The following is a 22169-nucleotide window of genomic DNA, read 5'->3' as shown; positions in this document are numbered from 1 at the left end:
CCTTTCTTTATTGCTAGGGAGTTGTAATTTTGAGGTTTTCATCCTTTCCACACATTCCAAGGACAGCCTCATTACTGAAAATACATTAGTTAAATGATTGAAAACCAGAAGTACCTCAGCATATTGTTATTTATGCACCGTGAGCTCATCTCTTAATTGAGGAATTCCACAATTTGTCTTTTAAATAGAAAATGCCCCATTAGCTGTAGCTAGAACCCAAGGTGTCCTGACTGTGAATCCAACACCGGGAGGAATAAGAGGATTAGCTAGGAGGCTGATGGATATGAAGAGGGCCTAGGCCCAGGCAGAGTGGCACTGGGAATGAACAGAAAGGGTCAGTTTGAAAGACTGATGAATGGATAAAGAAGATATGGCATACATACACACACACACACACACACACACACACACACACAGGAATATTACTCAGCCATGAAAAAATAATGAAATGTTGCCATTTGTAACAAAGTGGATGGAGCTAGAGTATATTATGTTGAGTGAAATAAGTCAGTCAGAGAAAGGCAAATACCATATTATTTCACTCATATGAAGATTTTAAGAAACAAAACAGATGAACATATGGAAAGGGGAAGAAAAAGGAGAGAGGGAAGCAAACCATAAGAGACTCTTACCAATGGAGAACAAACTGAGGGTTGATGCAGGGAGGTGGGAAGGGGATGGGCTAGATGGGTGATGGGGATTAAGGAGGACACTTGTTGTGATGAGCACTGGGTATTCTATATAAGTGATGAACCACTAAATTCTAATCTTGAAACAAATATTGCAGTGTATGTTAATGAACTATAGTTTAAAATTTAAAAAGAAAGACATTTCAGGGGTGCCTGGGTAGCTTAGTCAGTTAAGCGTCTGCCTTTAGCTCAGGTCATGATCCCAGAGTCCTGGGATCAAGCCCCACATCAGGCTCCCTGCTCAGCGGGGAGCCTACTTCTCCCTCTCCCTCTGCAGTTCCCTCTGCTTGTGCTTGCTCTCTCTGTCAAATAAATTTTAAAAATCTTAAAAAAAAAAAGGCATTTCAGTGGGATTCTATGATAGTCTAGAATTTCTCTAAAGAGAAAAGGGAAGAGAAGAATCACAGATGTTTTGAGGAATTCTTCAAATCTGGGTTCCATGCTTAACTTTACACACAAAGAGGGCATTATACATTTTTATATTGTTAGAGAGAAAATTATAGAGCTATTATTCCCAAAAGAACCAGAAACCCAACTTTCTATCTCTATAGGTAGAAGGTTGCTTTTAAACCCATACATTTGGGAAAATGCTTTACAGATAAAAAGTATTTACATTACTCCACCAGCACAGGTGCAGCTGTCTGGGTAATCTAGAACTTACTTTTCAATCTCCTGCTCTCTGAAGGCCCACTCCTTCCTCTCCATCGCATTCATCATCCTCCTCCTCTTCTCAAACTGGGAGGTGTCACTCAGACAGGGAAGAGTGGCTTCCCAAGCACGCTTCTCCCGGGCACGTTCTATCATCTCAACCTCAGCTTGTCCTGCTGGGAGCCCTCGACCTGGATGATGAAGCAAAGCACTTTAGAAACATATGGACAAACTCATGTACCTTTCAGTATTTAATTTATTCCCTTTCAGTTCCTGTCCTCTTGAACTTCAAGGGTTATGACAAGACGAAATGATATTAGCAAACATCCTCCTGATGTGCCTCACAGCTTGTTATCTGTGCCCTGTACTATCTCTTGTTAGTTATTCAGCCAGAAGACATTTTAGTTGCACATAAGATGCTAGACAGTATTTGAAGAATATCACGTGACTACTGAATAATCATACCTTGGAATGTCCTATATTAGACAAATCAATATTTTGAAATGCAAGGAAATATCAAAGTAACTTACAGAAGGTCACAGCTGGTAAGTGGTAGAAATCAGGATTTGAACATTGCAATCTGACACTTGTGGTCTTATTACTACTCTATACTCCCTCTCTATTAGAGAAATGAAACAAAAATGAACTATATAGACAAGCCCACAGCTAACATCATACTCAACAGTGAGGCTGAAAGCTTTTCCTCTAAGATCAGGAACAAAACAAGAGCCTACTCTTATCACTCCTATTCAACATAGTACTAGAAGTCCTACCCAGAGCAATCAGGCAAAGAAGAAATAAAAGTCAACCAAATTGAAAAGGAAGAGGTAAAATGGTTTCTGTTTGCAGATAACATGATCTTATATATAGAAAACTATAAAGACTATCAAAAATGGTTAGAACTAACAAATGAATTCAATAAAGTTGCAGGATATAAAATCAACATACAAAAATCAGTTGCATTTTTATATATTAACAATGAACTACCTAAAAAACGAAGAAAATAATCCCATTTATAATTGAATCAAAAATAATAAAATAGGGGGGCACCTGGATGGCTCAGTCAGTTAAGCATCTGCCTTTGGCTCAGGTCATGATCCCAGGGTTCTGGGATCGAGCCCCTCCTTGGGCTCCTTACTCAGTGGAGAGTCTGCTTCTCCCTCTCCTTCTACCCCTCCCCACCCGGCTCGTACTCTCTCTCTCTCTCTCAAATAAATAAATAAAATCTTAAAATAATAATAGGAATAAATTTAACCAAGGAGGTAAAAGATCTATACACTAAAAACTATAAAATACTGATGAAAGAAATTGAAGATGACAAAAGTAAATGGAAAAATATCCCATGTTCATGGATTGGAAGAATTAGTTTGTTAAAATATACATACTACACAAGGTCATCCACAGATTCAACACAATCTCTAGTAAGATCTCAATGACATTTTTTACAGAAATAGAAAAAACAATTGTAAAATTCATATGGCACCATAAAAAAAAAACCCAAAGAGCCAAAGCGACTTGAGAAAGAAGAACAAAGCTGAAGGCATCACACTTCCTGGTTTCAAACTATATTACAAAGCTACAGTCATCAAAACAAAATAGTATTGACATAAAAACAAAAACATAGACCAATGAAACAGAATCAAGAGCCCAGAAATAAACCCAAATATCATCAACTAATATTTGACAAGGGAGCCAAGAAAACTCAATGGGAAACACACTTTCTTCAATAAGTGGGGCTAGAAAAATTGGATATTGGCATGTAGAAGAATGAAACTGAATCCCTAACCTACACCAATCACAAAAATTAACTTGAAATGGATTAAATACTTAAATGTAAAACTCCTAGAAGAAAACATAGGGGAAAATCTTCTTGATATTGGTTTTGGCAATGATTTTTTGTATATGGCACCAAAAGCACAAACAACAAAGCAAAAATAAATCAAATGGGACATCAAACTAAAAAGCTTCTGCACAGCAAAAGAAATGAGCAACAAAATGAAATGGCAACCTATGGAATGGAAGAAAATATTTTCAAACCATACATCTGATAAGGGGTTAATATCCTAAATATATTAGGAACTCCTACAAATCAATAGCAAAAACCAAAATAATGCAATTAAAAAATGGACAAAGGACCTGAATAGACATTTCTCCAAAGAAGATATACAAATGGCCAGCAGGTACATGGAAGGTACCCAACATCACTAATTATCAGAGAACTACAAAAGAAAAACACAATGAGATATTACTTCACACCTGTTAGGATACGTGTTTTCAAAAAGACAAGAGATTACAAATGCTGACAAAGATATAGAGAAAAGGGAACTCTAGTACACTGTTCGCAGGAATGTAATTGCTACAGCCACTATGAAAAATAGTATGGAGGTTCCTCAAAAAATTAAAAATAGAGGTACCATATGATTCAGCAACTCCACTTCTGGGAATATATCTGAAGGATATGAAATTACTATCTCAAAGAGATATCTGTACCCCCCATGTTCACTGCAGCATTATTTACAGTAGCTAAGACATGGAAACAACTTAAGTGTTCATCAACACATGAATGTATAAAAAAAATGATATAAATGTATATAATTCCTATATAACATATTAAATATAATTGACATATATTGAATATAATATATGATAAATTTTATTTTATATGCAATATAAAATATATAAAATTCAGCCATACAAAAAGGAAATCCTGCCATTTGTGACAACATGAATGAAACTTGAGGGCATTATGCTAAGTAAAATAAGTCAGACAAAAAGACAAATACTGTATGATCTCACGTATGTCTGGAATCTAAAAAAGCTGAATTCATAGAAACAGAGAGTAGACTGATGGTTGCCAGGGGCAAGGGGTGGGAGAAATGGGTGAAAGTGGTCAAAGGGTACAAATTTTCAGTTATATGATGAATAAGTTCTGGATATCTAATATACAGCATAATGACTATAGTTAACAATACTGTATTGTGTACTTGAAAGTTGACAAGAGAGTAGATCTTAAATGTTCTCACCACACATACCAAAAAAATGGTACTATGTGAGGTGATGGGTGTGTTAACTAATATTATTGTGGTAATCATTTTGCAAAATATATGTATATAAAATCATCACATGGTATGCCTTAAACTTACATAGTATGTCTATTATATCTCAATAAAGCTGGGAAAAAATGAACTATACATAAGTAAAAATATAACATTGTCTTTGATTTTTACATACATGAGATTTTACTATAAGTATTCTGCAACTTGCTTTTTTACTCAAGTTTGTTTTGGGGACACTAGTCACACTGATACGCAGAGATCTAATTTCATTCTTCCATTGTAGGACTCTAACACAATTTAAGCTATCTTCTAAAAATTGATGTTTTAGATTGCTTCAATTTTTTGATTACACATAGTAATGCTGCAACAAACATCCTTGTACTGGTCTCATTATGCCATATGCGAATTTCTCTAGCATCCTTAGAAGGATCTAAAGTCTAGCAGCTAGATCATAAAATATAATCACTTTAAATTTTTCTGGATATTGCCAAACTTGCCTCCCAGAAGTATAATTTTGCTCAAGCCTTCTGAGATTCCCCTGATGCTCTCCCATAGCCCATGCTTCCTTACTTCCTCCCACATTGTTTCTGCCTAATCTCAGTTGCTTTTTGTAGTCCTAACAAATACTTAGTAGTAGTTCACAGATTTTTTTTTTTTTTAGTTTCACTGAAAGTGTAATTTGTGGGAGTTGTTTTGTGCTTGTTGCTTTTGTGTGATTTCTGGGAAGAGAAGAGGAAAGATACTGATTTACATAGACACGGTTATACTGGGAATAGGGATTTGGATTAGAATTGCTTGAAGGTATAAAATGTTTAGGGGAGAAATAATATCTATTCAAGCAGGAGTCTTCCCATTTATAAACATGGTATGCTTCTCTCTCTCTCTCTTTTTTTTAAGATTTTATTTATTTGAGAGAGACAGAGAGAATGAGCAGGGAGGAGGGGCAGATGAGAGAGAGAGAGAAAAACAGACTCCCCGCTGAGCAAGAAGCCCAATGTAGAGTTCGATCCCAGGAACCTGAGATCATGACCCGAGCCTAAGGCAGACGCTTAACCGACTGAGCCACCCAGGCCTCCCATATGCTTCTCTTTTTATCAAATCTTTGTTCACATGCTTAAGGAACACTTTATATTTTTCTCCATAATTCTGTGCACATGTTTTTAAGTGACTTTCTTAGGTTATTTGTTGCTTTAAGAATATGATATTTTCAGGGACACCTGGGTGGTTCAGTCGGTTAAATGTCTGCCTTTGGCTCAGGTCATGATCCCAGGGTCCTGGGATCAGGTCCTGCATTGTGCTCCTTGCTCAGCAGGGAGCCTGCTTCTCCCTCTGCCTGCCATTCCCCCTGCTTGTACTCTCTCTCTCTCTCTCTGTCTCTCTCTCTCTCTGACAAATGAATAAATAAAATCTTAAAAAAAAGTAATATGATATTTTCAAATATTTCTAATCATATATTGCTCATATAGGAAAGCTACTGATCTTTGCATGCCATTTCCACAATCACCCATCTTGAACTCAGGTTCTTAGTTCTGATAATTTGTAATTTCATTTGATTTTCTAAATGAATAAATTGTCTGCAAATATAGTTTTGCTTCTTATTTCTAATCCTCATACCTCAAATTTTTTCTCTTACTGCACTGAGTCAGCATTTCTCAACCAAAGTGATAACACTGCCATACTGAGCAAACAATTATTTCTTGTATAGGACTGCTGAATGCAGGACAGGATATTTAGTATCCATGCCAGCCTACCTCCCAAACCCCACCTCATGTGCTAAATGCTAGGAGCACTTCCTAGAGCAAGGACTTGTGGGGAGATGGCAGAGTAGGAACATCCTAGGCTCACCTCATCCCACAGATGCAACTAGATATATCCCTATCAGTGTAAATAACCAGAAAAAAACCAAAGACTGGCAGAAGAGACTCTCCACACCAATATGTTGAAAAGAGACCACCCTGAGGAGGGCAAAGACATGGTGGGAGCTAAATGGACCTGCAGGACTGTCCACAAAAGGGAAGAATTCAGTGAGTGCAAAGAGGAACAGAACCCATACCAAGCACCCCAGGCACAGGGGACAGGCACCTGAAAAAGGAATCTCCATAACATTTGGCTTTGAAAGGCAGAGGGGCCTGGCTTTGCAATCTCTTAAAATCAATGAGGCTTAGCACCCAGAACTTAAAAAAAAATCAGTGGGCTCAGCTCTGGGAGAGTGGAGGCTGAGAGGAAACTGAGCCCCCACCCTTAAAGAGACAGCACAACAAACAGCCCCACTGAGATTCAACTTAGAAGGAGAAATTTGAAAAACACCAGGGGTATACAAGAGGGGGATTTATTTTACTATCTCAGAGTTTGTGCTGGAGGGGCAAGGATCTTCGGGAGACTTCTCTAGGAACAAAGGAGCTGGCAGGAGCCATTTCCCGCCCCCACCCTCCAGTGTAGATACATGGACACCTGCCAGAACCAGCACAGCAGGAATATCCCCACCAACCTTTCTAACAGCATGCCCTGCCCCACAGTCTTCTGCAGATCTGCCCTCTCCAACCAAGCTGGCCTCAGCAGAGTTGTCCCAGGCAGTTGCAGGTCACCTCCCTACATACTGACAGACCTTGCTGACACTACTCACTCTGATCCCATGTCTCCTGTGGCAGGAGTCCATCCAAGGATGGCATTGTGCAAGCAGCCCAAAAAGGGGCCACCACGACTCCAAGCAATTCCTGCCCCAGGGAGAGGGGAAGATAACCACACACACCAGTCCAACCACACACAGCAATGGGCTGGGGGCAGATTTCTGGACTGACTGCTGGTCCCACCCACCAACAAAAGTATCTTAAGGGGACAACACAGGGAGAACACCTTGCTGTTCGGTGCTACTGAAGCTCTGGCAAACCCTTGATCTGACTCAACTCAAGCTCAAGGCAATCCCAGACTGGCAAAATTACAACACAGGGACCAAACCCTGACCACAACAGGCAGACAGCCTTTGCAGAATGACTAGACTGAAGGCAAACACAACTCAGCCACAACAGTAGGGCACACACAACACACACAGGAAACACCCCTGAAATTCCAGGGTCTGGTGAACAGGGGGCATTCTACTGCAGGGCACTATAGGACCACCTCTTCACACGTCCATGACTTTCAAGAGCCAGAGATGTAGCTGACTTTCATAGCACATAGATAACAGACACAGAGAGTTAGACAAAATGAGGAGACAGAGGAATATGTCCCAAATGAAAGGACAGGACAAAATCACAAGGAAGGTAAATGAAACGGAGATAAGGAAATGCTTGATAGAGAATTTAAAGTAATGGTCATAAACATACCCACTGGAATGGAGAAAAGAGTGAAGGACTCAGTGAGACACACAACAAAGAGAGAAAACATAAAAAAGAACCAATCAGAGATGAAGAACTCAATAACTGAAGTTAAAAATACGCTAGAGGGAAAAAAAATAGTACACAAGAGGAAGCAGAAGAATACATCAGTGACTTGGAGGACAGAGTAATGGAAAGCAATCAAGCTGAACAGGAGAGAAAAAAAGAATTAAAAAAAATGAAAATAGATTAAGGAAACTCAACCACACCATCAAGTGTAATAACAGTTGCATTATAAGGATTCAAGAAGGAGAAAACAGAGAAAAGGGTGGGGGGAGGAAATTTTATTTGAGGAAATAATAGCTGAAAACTTCCCAAATGTGGGGAAGGAAACAGAAATCCAGATTTAGGAAGCACAAAGCGCCCCCATCAAAATCAACCCAAGGAGGTCCACACCAAGGCACATGGTAATTAAAAGGGCAAAAAGTAGTGCTAAAGAATTTTTAAATCAGCAAGAGAAAAAAAATGTAGCTACATACAAGAAATACCCTGTAAGAGAACTAGCTGATTTTTCAGCAGAAACATTTCAGGCCAGAAGAGAGTGGCATGAAATATTCAAAGTGCTGAAATAGAAAAACCTGCAACCAAGAATACTCCATTCAACAAAGCTATCATTCAGAATAGAAGAAGAGAGGGTAGAGAGTTTGCCAGACAGACTTGGAGGAATTCATGACCACTAAGTCAGCCTTACATGAAATGTTAATGGGAACTCTGTGAGTGGAAAGGAAAGGCCATAAGCAGGAGTAAGAAAAGTAGGAAGCATAAAAGCAGTAAAATTAAGTATACCTACAAAAAATCAGTCAAGGGAATCACAAAATAAAAGGATGTAAACTATGACACCATATACCTAAAATGTGGCAGGGGAGAGGAATAAAAATTTAGTGCTTTTAGAATGGGTTCAAACTTAAGCAACCATCAACCTAATATAGACTGCTATATGCATAAGGTATTACATATAGACCTAAAGGTAACCACAAATCAAAACCAGTATTAGATATGCAAAAAATAAAGAGAAGGGAACCTAGGTATATCAATAAAGAAAGCCAGCAAACCTTGAAAGAGGAGAATGAGAAAAGAAAGGAACATAAGAACTACAAAAACAACCATAAAACAAGTAACAAAATGGCAATAAGTACATACCTCTCAATAATTACTTTGAATATAAGTGGACTAGACATTCCAATCAAAAGACATAGGGTGACAGAATGGATAAAAAAAGCAAGACCCATCAGGGCGCCTGGGTGGCTCAGTTGGCTAAGCATCCAACTCCTGGTTTCAGCTCAGGTCATGATCTCAGGATTGTGAGATTTAGCCCTTTGTAGGACTCCATGCTCAACACAGATTCTACCTGGGATTCTTTTTCCCTCTACTCCTCCCCCTCTTCTCTTCTCCCCTGCTCATGCTCTCTCTCTCTGTCAAATAAATAAGTAAATAAAATCTTTTTAAAAAAGGAAGACCCATCTATATACTGCCTACAAAAGACCCATCTCAGATCTAAAGACACATGCATGCAGACTGAAAGTGAAGAGATGCAAAAGCATTTATCATGCAAATGGAAGTGAAAAGAAAGCCAGGGTAGCAACACTTATATCAGACAAAATGGACTTTAAAACAAAGACTGTAACAGGAGACAAAGAAGGACACTACATAATCATACAGAGAACCATCCAACAAGAAGATGGGAACACCTAAATACATAGAGCAGCTAATAATAAACATAAAGGAAATAATTGATACTAATACAATAATAGTAGGGGACTTTAACACCCCTTACATCAATGGATAGACCATCTAAACAGTAAATGAATAAGGAAACCGTGGCTATGAATTACACATTGGACCACATGGATCTAACATATATATTCAGAACATTCCATCCTAAAACAGTGGAATACACATTCTTTTCAAGTGCACATGGAACATTCTCCAGAATAGATCACATATTAGGCCACAAAGCAAGTCTCAACAGGTTCACAAAGATTGAAGTCACACCATGCATCTTTTCTGACCACAACACTATGAAACTAGAAATCAACTACAAGAAAAAAAATCTGAAAAGGCACACATACATGGAGGCTAAATAACATGCTACTAAACAATGAATGCGTCAACCAAGAAATCAAAGAGGAAATCGAAAAATACATGGAGACAAATGAAAATGAAAACACAATGGTCTAAAATCTTTGGGATGCAGCAAAAGCTGTTCTAAAGGGAAGTTTATAGCAATACAGGCCTACCTCAAGAAGCAAGAAAAACCTCAAATAAAAAACTTAACCTTACATTTAAGGGAGCTAGAAAAAATAACAACAAGCAAAACTCAAAACTAGCAGAAGGAAGGAAATAATAAAGATTAGAGAAGAAATAAGCAAAATAGAAATTAAAAAAACAATAGAACAGATCAATGAAACCAGGAGCTGGTTCTTTGAAAAGATCAACAAAATTGATAAACCTTTAGCCAGACTCATCAAAAGAAAGAGAGGACTCAAAAATACAAAATCAGAAATAAAAGATGAGAAATAACAACCAACACCACAGAAATAACAAGGGTTATGAGAATATTATGAAAAATTATATGCCAACAAATTGGGCAAGAAGAAGAAGTAGAAACATATAACCTCCCCAAACTTGATCAGGAAGAAATAAAAAATCTGAAAAGACTGATCACCAGCATGGGAGATTGAATCAGCAATCAAAAAACTTTGACAATCAAAAGTCTAGGACCAGACATCTTCAAAGGTGAATTCTACCATTTAAGGAAGAGTTAATTCCTATTCTTCTCAAACTACTCTGAAAAACAGAAGAGGAAAGAAAGCTTTCAAATTCATTCTATGAGGCCACCTATACCCTGATAACCAGACAAAGACACTACAAAAAGAGACAGATTCAGAGGGAACTACAAACCAATATCTCTGATGAACATAAATGCAAAATCCTCAACCAAATATTAGCAAACCAAATCCAACAAATCATTCACCACGATCAAGTGGGATTTTTTCCTGGGCTGCAAGGGTGGTTCAGTATCAATCAACGTGATATATCACTTCAACAACAGAAAGTATAAAAACCATATGATCATTTCAATAGATGCAGAAAAAGCATTTGACAAAGTACAACAGCCATCATGATAAAAACCCTCAACAAAGTAGGTTTAGAAGGAACTTATCTCAACATAATAAAGACAAACATAATATGAAAACCCCATTGCTGACATCATACTCAACGGTGAAAAACTGAGAGCTTTTCCCTTAAGATCAGAAATAAAACAAATTCATTCTGAGAGCCCCAAGCTGGTGGACTTGAGTGAGTGTTGTCCCACACCGTTTTGTTAAGCAGCTGCTTACCTCTTGCCAGAGATTCTGCTTCTTTCACTTTCCTGCAGTCTCTTGGTGGGGATTTAGGTTCTGGTTCATGGAAAATAGTCATGGCCTGGATTTCAGGGCCCCTGGCACCTCGCACTGAGCTCTTCAGGAATGAAAAAGCATAATGTTTTCCATGGTGATACAATGTTTCCTATTCCTCACACCAAACCTCATGAAAGCCCCAAACTGGGCTGGTCTTCAGTGTCTGCCCTGAGAATAATCATCATGAGGGGACCACAGCAGTTCTTCCTTTAGGTTGCATTTACTTCTTCTGGAAACACATCTCTTAAAAGATGTTTCAATGAGGAGGAGCAAGATGGTGGAGGAATAGGAGACCTGGATTTCGTCTGGTCCCAGGAATTCAGCTAGAGAGGGATCAAACCATTCTGAACACCTACGAACTCAACAAGAGATCGAAGAAAAGAATAACAGCAACTCTCTGAACAGACAAGCGACCACTTTCTGGAAGGTAGGACATGCGGAGAAGTGAATCTGAGGCGATATTCGGGAGAATAGATGGCAGGGGAGGGGACCTCCGTCCGCCGCTTCTGGCAAGTGATAGAGCCCTGGAGCACAAAATTGGAACTTTTAGAAGTCGGCTCCACTGAGGGATGTTGCTCCAGTGGCTAAGCGGGGGTGGAACCCTCGCTGGGACAGTGTGGTCTCAGGAACCTCGGGGTCACAGAAAGACCAGGGGTGCCCGAGTGCGGCAGAGCTCCCAGGTATCGGAGCGGGGAAGCCGGCTGCAAAGATGGAGCCGAGGAGTGGGCTCTCAGCTCGGGGTTGCCATAAACCGTGATCCACGGCACAGTCGGGCCACTGCTCTTTCAGCAGGGGCCCAACAAGCGGCAGATCTGGGGAGACTCCCCTTCCTCCCCAGGAGGAGTGGTGCAAGAGCTCACTGCAGGAATCTGCTGGGTTTGGAGACTCCACATGGGGTCAGGTGCCAGAGATAGAAACGCTCAGTCACAGGCTGGGTGAGCACGGAGTGCGGCCGGAGACCGGGGAGACGGGAGTGATTGACTGCTTTTCTCTAGGGGCACACTGAAGAGTGGGGCCCCGAGTTCTCGGCTCCTCCAGGGCGGAGATTGGGAGGCCACCATTTCACTCTCCTCCTCCAAAGCTGTACGGAAAGCTTGCAGGGAACAAAAGCTCCCCAGAGCAAACCCCAGCAGATTACTTAGCCCGGCCCTCGGCAAGGGTGGGGCAATTCTGCCTCCGGCAAAGACATTTGGGAACCACGGCAACAGGCCCCTCCCCCAGAAGATCAGCAAGAACAGCCAGCCAAGACCAAGTTTACCGATCAATGAGAACAGCAGAACTCCAGTGCTAGGGGAATACTGCACATAGAATTCATGGCTTTTTTACCATGATTCTTTAATCTTTCAAAGTTAACTTTTTTTTTTAACTGTCTTTTTTTTTTTGAGTTTTTCTTTTCCCTTTTTCAACCAACATCTTATCAATCCCTTTTCTAAAAAATATTTTTTGTTTTTCATTTTTAGAGTCATATTCTATCCCTTCAGAGTAGTTACCCTTATTTTTGGTATATATATATATATAAGTTGTTCTCTCTTTAAAATTTTGGGATACAGTTTCTTCTAACAGACCAAAATATACCCTAAATCTCTAGTGTATGGCTTTGTTCTAGTCTCCTGCCTGATCACATTCTCTCCCCTTTTTTTTTAAATCCTCTTCTTTCATTTTTCAACCAACTTCTTATCTTATCAATTCCTTATTATATTATCTTTTATTATATTATTATAGTATATATATTATATAGTATATAATATATATATATTATAATATATACTATTATATTATTATAAAATCTTTTATAATTTTCATCTTTACAGTCATATTCCATCCCTTCATCGTATTTACCCCTATTTTTGTAAATATACAAGCTTTTCTTTCTTTAAAATTTTGGGAGGCACTTTCTTCTAACAAACCAAAATACGCCCAATATCTACTGCGTGGCACTGATCTATGCACCAGCTAGCTATTTGATCATATTCTGTTTTTCTTGTTTGTTTGTTTTTTTAATCTCTTTTTCTTTTTTTTTTCTTTTTTCTTTCTTTCCCTTTCTTTTCCCCCAGTTTCAGGTCTCTTCTGATTTGTTTAGTGTATATTTTTCTGGGGTCATTGTTACCCTGTTAGCATTTTGTTCTCTCATTCATCTATTCTCTTCTGGACAAAATGACAAGATGGAAAAAATCACCTCGAAAAAAAGAACAGTACCAACTGCCAGGGACCTAATCAATACGGACATTAGTAAGATGTTGGAACTAGAGTTCAGAATGACGATTTTAAAGATACTAGCTGGGCTTGAAAAAAGCATGGAAGATATTAGAGAAACCCTTTCTGGAGAAATAAAAGAACTAAAATCTAACCGAGTTGAAATCAAAAAGGCTATTAATGAGGTGCAATCAGAAATGGAGGCTCTAACTGCTAGGATAAATGAGGCAGAAGAGAGAATTCGTGATATAGAAGACCAAATGATGGAAAATAAAGAAGCTGAGAAAAAGAGAGATAAACAACTACTGGATCACAAAGAGAATTTGAGAGATAAGTGATACCATAAGATGAAACAGTATTAAAATAATTGGGATCCCAGAAGAAGAAGAAAGAGAGAGAGGAGCAAAAGGTATACTGGAGCAAATTATAGGAGAGAACTTCCCTAATTTGGGGAAGGAAACAAGCATCAAAATCCAGGAGGCACAGAGAACCCACCTCAAAATCAATAAAAATAGGTCAACACCCTGACATCTAATAGTAAAACTTATGAGTCTCAGAGACAAAGAGAAAATCCTGAAAGCAGCTCGGGAGAAGAGATCTGTAACCTACAATGGTAGAAACATTAGATTGGCAATAGACCTATCCACAGAGACCTGGCAGGCCAGAAAGGACTGGCATGATATACTCAGAACACTAAATGAGAAAAATATGCAGCCAAGAATACTATATTGAGCTAGGCTGTCATTGAAAATAGAAGGAGAGAGAAAAAGCTTCCAGGACAAACAAAAACTAAAGGAATTTGCAAACACGAAACCAGCCCTACAAGAAATATTGAAAGGGATCCTCCAAGCAAAGAGAGAGCCTAAAAGTAACATAAACCAGAAAGGAACACAGACAATATGCAGTAACAGTCACCTTACAGGCAATACAATGGCACTAAATTCATATCTTTCAATAGTTACCCTGAATGTAAATGGGCTAAACGTCCCAATCAAAAGACACAGGCTATCAGATTGGATAAAAAAAGAAAGACCCATCAATACGCTGTCTGCAAGAGACTCATTTTAGACCCAAAGACACCCCCAGATTGAAAGTGAGGGGGTGGAAAACCATTTACCATGCTAATGGACACCAAAAGAAAGGTGGGGTGGCAATCCTTATATCAGACAAATTAGATTTTAAACTAAAGACTATAATAAGAGATGAGGAAGGACATTATATCATACTTAAAGGGTCTATCCAACAAGAAGTTCTAACAATTGTAAATATCTATGCCCTAACATGGGAGCAGCCAATTATATAACCCAATTAATATCAAAAGCAAAGAAACACATCGACAACAATACAATAATAGTGGGGGACTTTAACAACCCCCTCACTGAAATGGACAGATCATCTAAGCAAAAGATCAACAAGGAAATAAAGACTTTAAATGACACACTGGACCTAATGGACTTAACAGATATATTCAAAACATTCCATCCCAAAGCAACAGAATACACATTCTTCTCTAGTGCCCATGGAACATTCTCCAGAATAGATCACTTCCTAGGTTACAAATCAGGTCTCAACCTGGTAGCAAAAATTGGAATCATTCCCTGCATATTTTCAGACCACAATGCTTTGAAACTAGAACTCAATCACAAGAGGAAAGTCAGAAAGAACTCAAATACATGGAGGATAAAGAACATCCTACTAAACAATGAATGGGTCAACCAGGAAACTAAAGAAGAATTTAAAAAATTCATGGAAACCAATGAAAACGAAAACACAACTGTTCAAAATCTTTGGGATGCAGCAAAGGCAGTCCTAAGAGGAAAGTATATAGCAATACAAGCCTTTCTCAAGAAACAAGAAAAGTCTCAAATACACAACCTAACCCTACACCTAAAGGAGCTGGAGAAAGAACAGCAAATAAAGCCTAAACCCAGCAGGAGAAGAGAAATAATAAAGATCAGAGCAGAAATCAAGGAAATAGAAACCAAAAGAACAGTAGAATAGATCAACGAAAGTAGGAGCTGGTTCTTTGAAAGAATTAACAAGATTGAAAAACCCCTGACCAGACTTATCAAAAAGAAAAGAGAAAGGACCCAAATAAATAAAATCATGAATGAAAGAGGAGAGATCACAACCAACACCAAAGAAATACAAACAATTATAAGAACATATTATGAGCAACTCTATGCCAGCAAATTCGATAACCTGGAAGAAATGGATGCATTCCTAGAGATGTATCAACTACCAAAACTGAACCAGGAAGAAATAGAAAACCTGAACAGACCTATAACCACTAAGGAAATTGAAGCAGTCATCAAAAATCTCCCAACAAACAAGAGCCCAGGGCCAGATGGTTTCCCAGGGGAATTCTACCAAACATTTCAAGAAGAATTAATATCTATTCTTCTGAAACTGTTCCAAAAAATAGAAATGGAAGGAAAACTTCCAAACTCCTTTTATGAGGCCACCATTACCTTGATCCCAAAACGAGACAAAGACCCCATCAAAAAGGAGAATTACAGACCAATATCCTTGATGAACATGGATGCAAAAATTCTCACCAAAATACTAGCCAATAGGATCCAACAGTACATTAAAAGGATTATTCACCATGACCAAGTGGGATTTATCCCTGGGCTGCAAGGTTGGTTCAACATCCACAAATCAATCAACGTGATACAATACATTAACAAAAGAAAGAACAAGAACCATATGATCCTCTCAATAGATGCAGAAAAAGCATTTGACAAAGTACAGCATCCCTTCTTGATCAAAACTCTTCAGAGTATAGGGATAGAGGGTACATACATCAATATCATAAAAGCCATCTATGAAAAACCTACAGCGAATATCATTCTCAATGGGGAAAAACTGAGAGCTTTCCCCCTAAGGTCAGGAACGCGGCAGCGATGTCCACTATCACAAATGCTATTCAACATAGTATTAGAAGTCCTAGCCACAGCAATCAGACAACAAAAAGAGATAAGAGGCATCCAAATTGGCAAAGAAGTTGAACTCACACTCTTTGCAGATGATATGATACTTTATGTGGAAAACCCAAAAGACTCCACCCCAAAACTGCTAGAACTCATACAGGAATTCAGTAAAGTGGCAGGATATAAAATCAATGCACAGAAATCAGTGGCATTCCTATACACCAACAACAAGACACAAGAAAGAGAAATTAAGAAGTCGATCCCATTTACAATTGCACCCAAAACCATCAGATACCTAGGAATAAATCTAACCAACGAGGCAAAGTATCTCTACTCAAAAAACTATAAAATACTCATGAAAGAAATTGAGAAAGACACAAAGAAACGGAAAAACGTTCCATGGTCACAGATTGGAAGAACAAATATTGTGAAGATGTCAATGCTACCTAGAGCAATCTATACATTCAATGCAATCCCCATCAAAATGCCATCCACTTTTTTCAAAGAAATGGAACAAATAATCCTAAAATTTGTATGGAACCAGAAAAGACCCCGAATAGCCAGAGCAATGTTGAAAAAGAAAAGCAAAGCTGGCGGCATCACAATTCCAGACTTCCAGCTCTATTACAAAGCTGTCATCATCAAGATGGTATGGTACTGGCACAAAAACAGACACATAGATCAATGGAACAGAATAGAGAGCCCAGAAATGGACCCTCAACTCTATGGTCAACTAATCTTTGACAAAGCAGGAAAGAATGCCCAATGGAAAAAAGACAGTCTCTTCAACAAATGGTGTTGAGAAAATTGGACAGCCACATGCAGAAGAATGAAACTGGACCATTTCCTTACACCACACACAAAAACAGACTCCAAATGGTTGAAAGACCTAAATGTGAGACAGGAGTCCATCAAAATCCTAAAGGAGAACACAGGCAGCAACCTCTTCGACCTCAGCCTCAGCAACTTCTTCCTAGAAACATCGCCAAAGGCAAGGGAAGCAAGGGCAAAAATGAACTATTCGGACTTCATCAAGATAAAAAGCCTTTGCACAGCAAAAGCAACAGTCAGCAAAACCAAAAGACAACCGACAGAATGGGAGAAGATATTTGCAAATGACATATCAGATAAAGGGCTAGTATCCAAAATCTATAAAGAACTTATCAAACTCAACACCCAAAGAACAAATGATCCAATCAAGAAATGGGCAGAAGACATGAACAGACATTTTTCCAAAGAAGACATCCAAATGGCCAACAGACACATGAAAAAGTGCTCAACATTGCTCACCATCAGGGAAATCCAAATCAAAACCTCCATGAGATACCACCTCACATCAGTCGGAATGGCTAAAATTAACAAGTCAGGAAATGACAGATGTTAACGAGGATGCCGAGAAAGGGGAACCCTCCTACACTGTTGGTGGGAATGCAAGCTGGTGCAGCCACTCTGGAAAACAGTATGGAGGTTCCTCAAAAAGTTGAAAATAGAGCTACCATACGACCCAGCAATTGCACTACTGGCTATTTACACCAAAGATACAAATGTAGGGATCCGAAGGGGTATATGCACCCCAATGTTTATAGAAGCAATGTCCACAATAGCCAAACTGTGGAAAGAGCCGAGATGTCCATCGACAGATGACTGGATAAAGAAGATGTGGTATATATATATATATATATATACACACACAATGGAATATTATGCAGCCTTCAAAAGGAATGAGATCTTGCCATTTGCAACGACGTGGATGGAACTGGAGGGTGTTATGCTGAGCGAAATAAGTCAGAGAAAGACATGTATCATATGATCTCACTGATATGAGGAATTCTTTTTTTTTTTTTTTTTAAGATTTTATTTATTTATTTGACAGAGAGAGACACAGTGAGAGAGGGAACACAAGCAGGGGGAGTGGGAGAGGGAGAAGCAGGCTTCCCGCGGAGCAGGGAGCCCGATGTGGGACTCGATCCCAGGACCCTGGGACCATGACCTGAGCCGAAGGCAATTGCTTAACAACTGAGCCACCCAGGCGCCCGAGGAATTCTTAATCTCAGGAAACAAACTGAGGGTTGCTAGAGTGGGGGGTGGGATGGGAGGGATGGGGTGGCTGGGTGGTAGACATTGGGGAGGGTATGTGCTATGGTGAGCGCTGTGAATTGTGCAAGACTGTTGAATCACAGATCTGTACCTCTGAAACAAATAATGCAATATACGTTAAGAAAAAAAAAGAAGAAGAAGATAGCAGGAGGGGAAGAATGAAGGGGGGGAAATCAGAGGGGGAGACGAACCATGAGAGACGACAGACTCTGAAAAACAAACTGAGGGTTCTAGAGGGGAGGGTGGGTGGGAGGATGGGTTAGCCTTGTGATGGGTATTAAAGAGGGCACGTTCTGCATGGAGCAATGGGTGTTATACACAAACAATGAATCATGGAACACTACATCAAAAACTAATGATGTAATGTATAGTGATTAACATAACAATAAAAAATTTAAAAAAAATAAAATAAAAAAATAAAAAGCTTCTGCACAGCAAAGGAAACAATCAACAGAACTAAAAGACAACCTACTGAATGAGAGAAGATATTTGCAAATGACATTTCCGATAAGGGGTTAGTATCCAAAATATATAAAGAACTTTTACAACTCAAGACCAAAAAAAAAAAAAAAAAAAAAATCCAGTTAAAACATGGACAGAAGACATGAACAGTCATTTCTTCAAAAAAGACATATAGATGGCCAATAGACACATGAAAAGATGCTCAACATCACTCGTCATCAGGGAAATGCACATCAAAAACACAATCAGATAACATCTCACACCTGTCAGAATGGCTAAAATAAACAAGAAACAAGTGTTGGTGAGGATGTGGAGAAAAAGGAACCTTCATGCACTGTTGGAAGGAATGCAAAATTTTTTCAAAGATTTATATATTTATTTGAGAGAGAGAGTGCATGTGTGAGTGAGGGGAGGGGCAGAGGGAGAGAGAGAATCTCCAACAGACTCCCCATTGATCATGACCCCAACACAGGGCTCAATCTTATGACCTCAAGATCATGACCTGAGCCAAAAGTCCAATGCTCAACCAACTGAGCCACCCAGGCACCCCAAAACTTTTTTTAAAGATTTTATTTTTAAGTAATCTCTACACCCAACATGGGGCTCAAACTCATGACCCTGAGATCAAGAGTGGAATGCTCTTCCAACTGAGCCAGCCAGGGGCCCCGGGAATGCAAACTTCTGCAACCATTGTGGAAGACAGTACGTAGGTTCCTCAAAAAATGAAAACTAGAATTACCATATGATCCAGTAATTCCATTACTGGGTATTTACCCAAAGAATACAAAAGCACTAATTTCAAAAGATATATGTACCCCTATGTTTATAGCAGCATTATTTATAATAGGCAAATTATGGAAGCAACCCAAGTGTCCATGGACTGATGAATGGATAAATATAAGTGGTATATATACACAATGGAATATTATTCAGCCATAAAAAAGAATGAAATCTTGTCATTTGCAACAACATGGATAGAGCTAGAGAGCATAATGCTAAGTGAATAAGTCAGTCAAAGACAAATACCATATGATTTCACTCATGTGGAATTTATTAAACAAAACAAACCAACAAAGGGGAAAAAAGAAAAACAAAAAATAGACTCTTAACTATAGAGAACTGGAGGTTACTGGGAGGGGGGAATGAGGGAAATAGGTGATGAGGATTAAAGAATATACTTATTGTGATGAGTGCTGAGTAATGTATAGAACTGTTGAACCACTATATTGTACACCTGAAATTAATGTAACACTGTATGTTAATTATAATAAAATTTAAAATTTTTTAAATTTTTTCCAAAAAATGTATTGTAAAAGCAGGCAGACAGTACATAAACAAATGAGTGTGGCTGTGTTCCAATAAAACCTCTTTAGAGTCTCTTTAGAGTCACTGAAATTTTAATTTCATGTAATTTTCACATGCTACAAAACAGCAGGATTTTTTCATCTATTTTACATTGTAAATATCATCCTTAGCATCCAAGCTATATAAAAAAAGGCAATAGGCCAATTTGGCTTGTGGACCATAGTTTGCCAATCCTGCCCTAGAGTTTTAGTAATTGCTTCTTTTTAAAAAAATTTATCGTCTTTATGGGGCACCTGGGTGGCTTATTAGGTTAAGCGTCTGCCTTCAGCTCAGGTCATGGGATGGGTCCTGGGATGGAGGCCCGCGTTGGGCTCTCTGCTCAGTGGGGAGCCTGCTTGTCCCTCTCTCCCTCCTTTTGCCCCTCCCTCCCTTGCTTTCTCTCTCTCTCAAATGAATAAATAAAGTCTTTTTAAAAAATTATCATCTTTAGGGGCGCCTGGACTCAGTCAGTTAAGCATCTGTCTTTGGTTCAGGTCATGATCCTGGGGTCCTGAGATCAAGCCTGTGTTGGGCTCCCTGCTCATCGGGGAGTCTGCTTCTCCCTCTGCCCCTCCCTCCACTTGTGTGGGCTCTCTCTCTCTCTCTCAAATAAATACAATCTTTAAAAAGTTATCATCTTTAGAAACTCAACACCTAACAATTTTAATGACATGTTTTTCTCTTTTTTTGTGCATCATGTTCTCAAACCCTGCTTCTTCCTTTTGAGATCATTTTTCTTCTTACAGAAGTATATCCTTTCATCTTCTTTTATTCAGATTAATAGGTAACATTTAAAGGATGCTTATTTACATGCTAGGCACGGGTCTAAGTACATTACATAAAGGAATTTACTTAATCTGTACAATATCCTATGAGATAGATCCTATGAAATGTCCTATCCTATGAAAAGTCTTTATTTCAGCTTCACTCCTGAATAATAGTTTGGCTGGTAAAAGAATTCTAGATTTGCAATTATTTTCCCACAGCACTTTATTATTTTTTTTTTTAAGATTTTATTTATTTGTCAGAGAGAGAGCACACGTGCAAGCAGAGGGAGAAGCAGGCAGAGGGAGAAGCAGGCAGAAAGAGAAGCAGGCTCCCTGCTGAACAAGGAGCTGGATGCAGGACTCGATCCCAGGACCCTGGGATCATGACCTGAGCCAAAGGCAGACGCTGAACCAACTGAGCCACCCACTCATCTCTATCCCACAGGACTTTAAAAATAATTCTGTAAAATGTCAATTTAGTTTTTGTCTCTTTGTAGGTAATCTGACTTTTCTCTCTAAAAGTTTTTGCAGTTTTTTCTTTTTCCTTTATTGTAGGTGTGAATTTTTTTTAATCCTGTTTGGTCCTCAATGAAATTTTTCAACCTGTGGACTCATATCTTTCTTTAGTCCTGGGAAATTCTCGGTCCTTATCTTTTTTTGCATTGCTTTTCCACCATTCTATTATAGGATCTTATAATCCTATCCCCCATGGTTCTTACCTTTTTTATCTTATTCTACCTTTGAATATTGCATTCTGGAAAACTTGTTCATTTAATCTTTCATTTCACTAATTTGTTCTTCAGCTCTGCCTAGTTTACTACTGAGCTCATTTTATTTCAAACTTCATCAATCCAGGGATTGCAATTGGTTCTTTTTCATAGCTCCCACTCTTGTTTTCATGCTTTATCCCGCTTTATCTCTTTGAGGATATAAAAAGTATTTCCCAAGTCCTTTTCAGATTGCTCCATTTGCTCTGTTTGCTCAAGAATTTATTCTCTCTCTCTCTGTTTTTGTTTTTGTTTTTGTTTTTTTTACATTTTGTGGATCACTCCTGGTGTCTGTGTTCCTTAGATGCTTTGTGATTCTTGGGTTGAGATCATTTGTTGATTTCTCTCATGAGCACCCTGGGTAGTAACACTCTTTGACCTGGCAAGAGGGATAGCTCCCCAGCCTCATTCTTTAGAGTCCTGCCCATCACCATAGGA

The 22169-nt window shown here is 38.8% G+C and overlaps 1 protein-coding gene across 3 annotated transcripts in view; it reads right to left on the bottom strand.

The window, feature by feature from the left end:
* Positions 1–22169, bottom strand: part of CFAP91 (cilia and flagella associated protein 91) — a 95822-nt gene that overhangs the window by 44272 nt on the left and 29381 nt on the right. For all 3 annotated transcript variants that reach the window (XM_036111761.2, XM_078066408.1, XM_036111765.2), the window contains one exon: positions 1351–1528. In XM_036111761.2, the coding sequence (XP_035967654.1) occupies positions 1351–1528 (178 nt within the window). The remainder of the gene's footprint in view (positions 1–1350; positions 1529–22169) is intronic.

This window comes from Halichoerus grypus, chromosome 1 (genome assembly GCF_964656455.1).
Source record: "Halichoerus grypus chromosome 1, mHalGry1.hap1.1, whole genome shotgun sequence".
Taxonomy (NCBI): Eukaryota; Metazoa; Chordata; class Mammalia; order Carnivora; family Phocidae; genus Halichoerus; species Halichoerus grypus.
The sequence above is the reverse complement of the archived record's forward strand: the minus strand, read 5'-3'. Positions and strand labels throughout refer to the sequence as shown.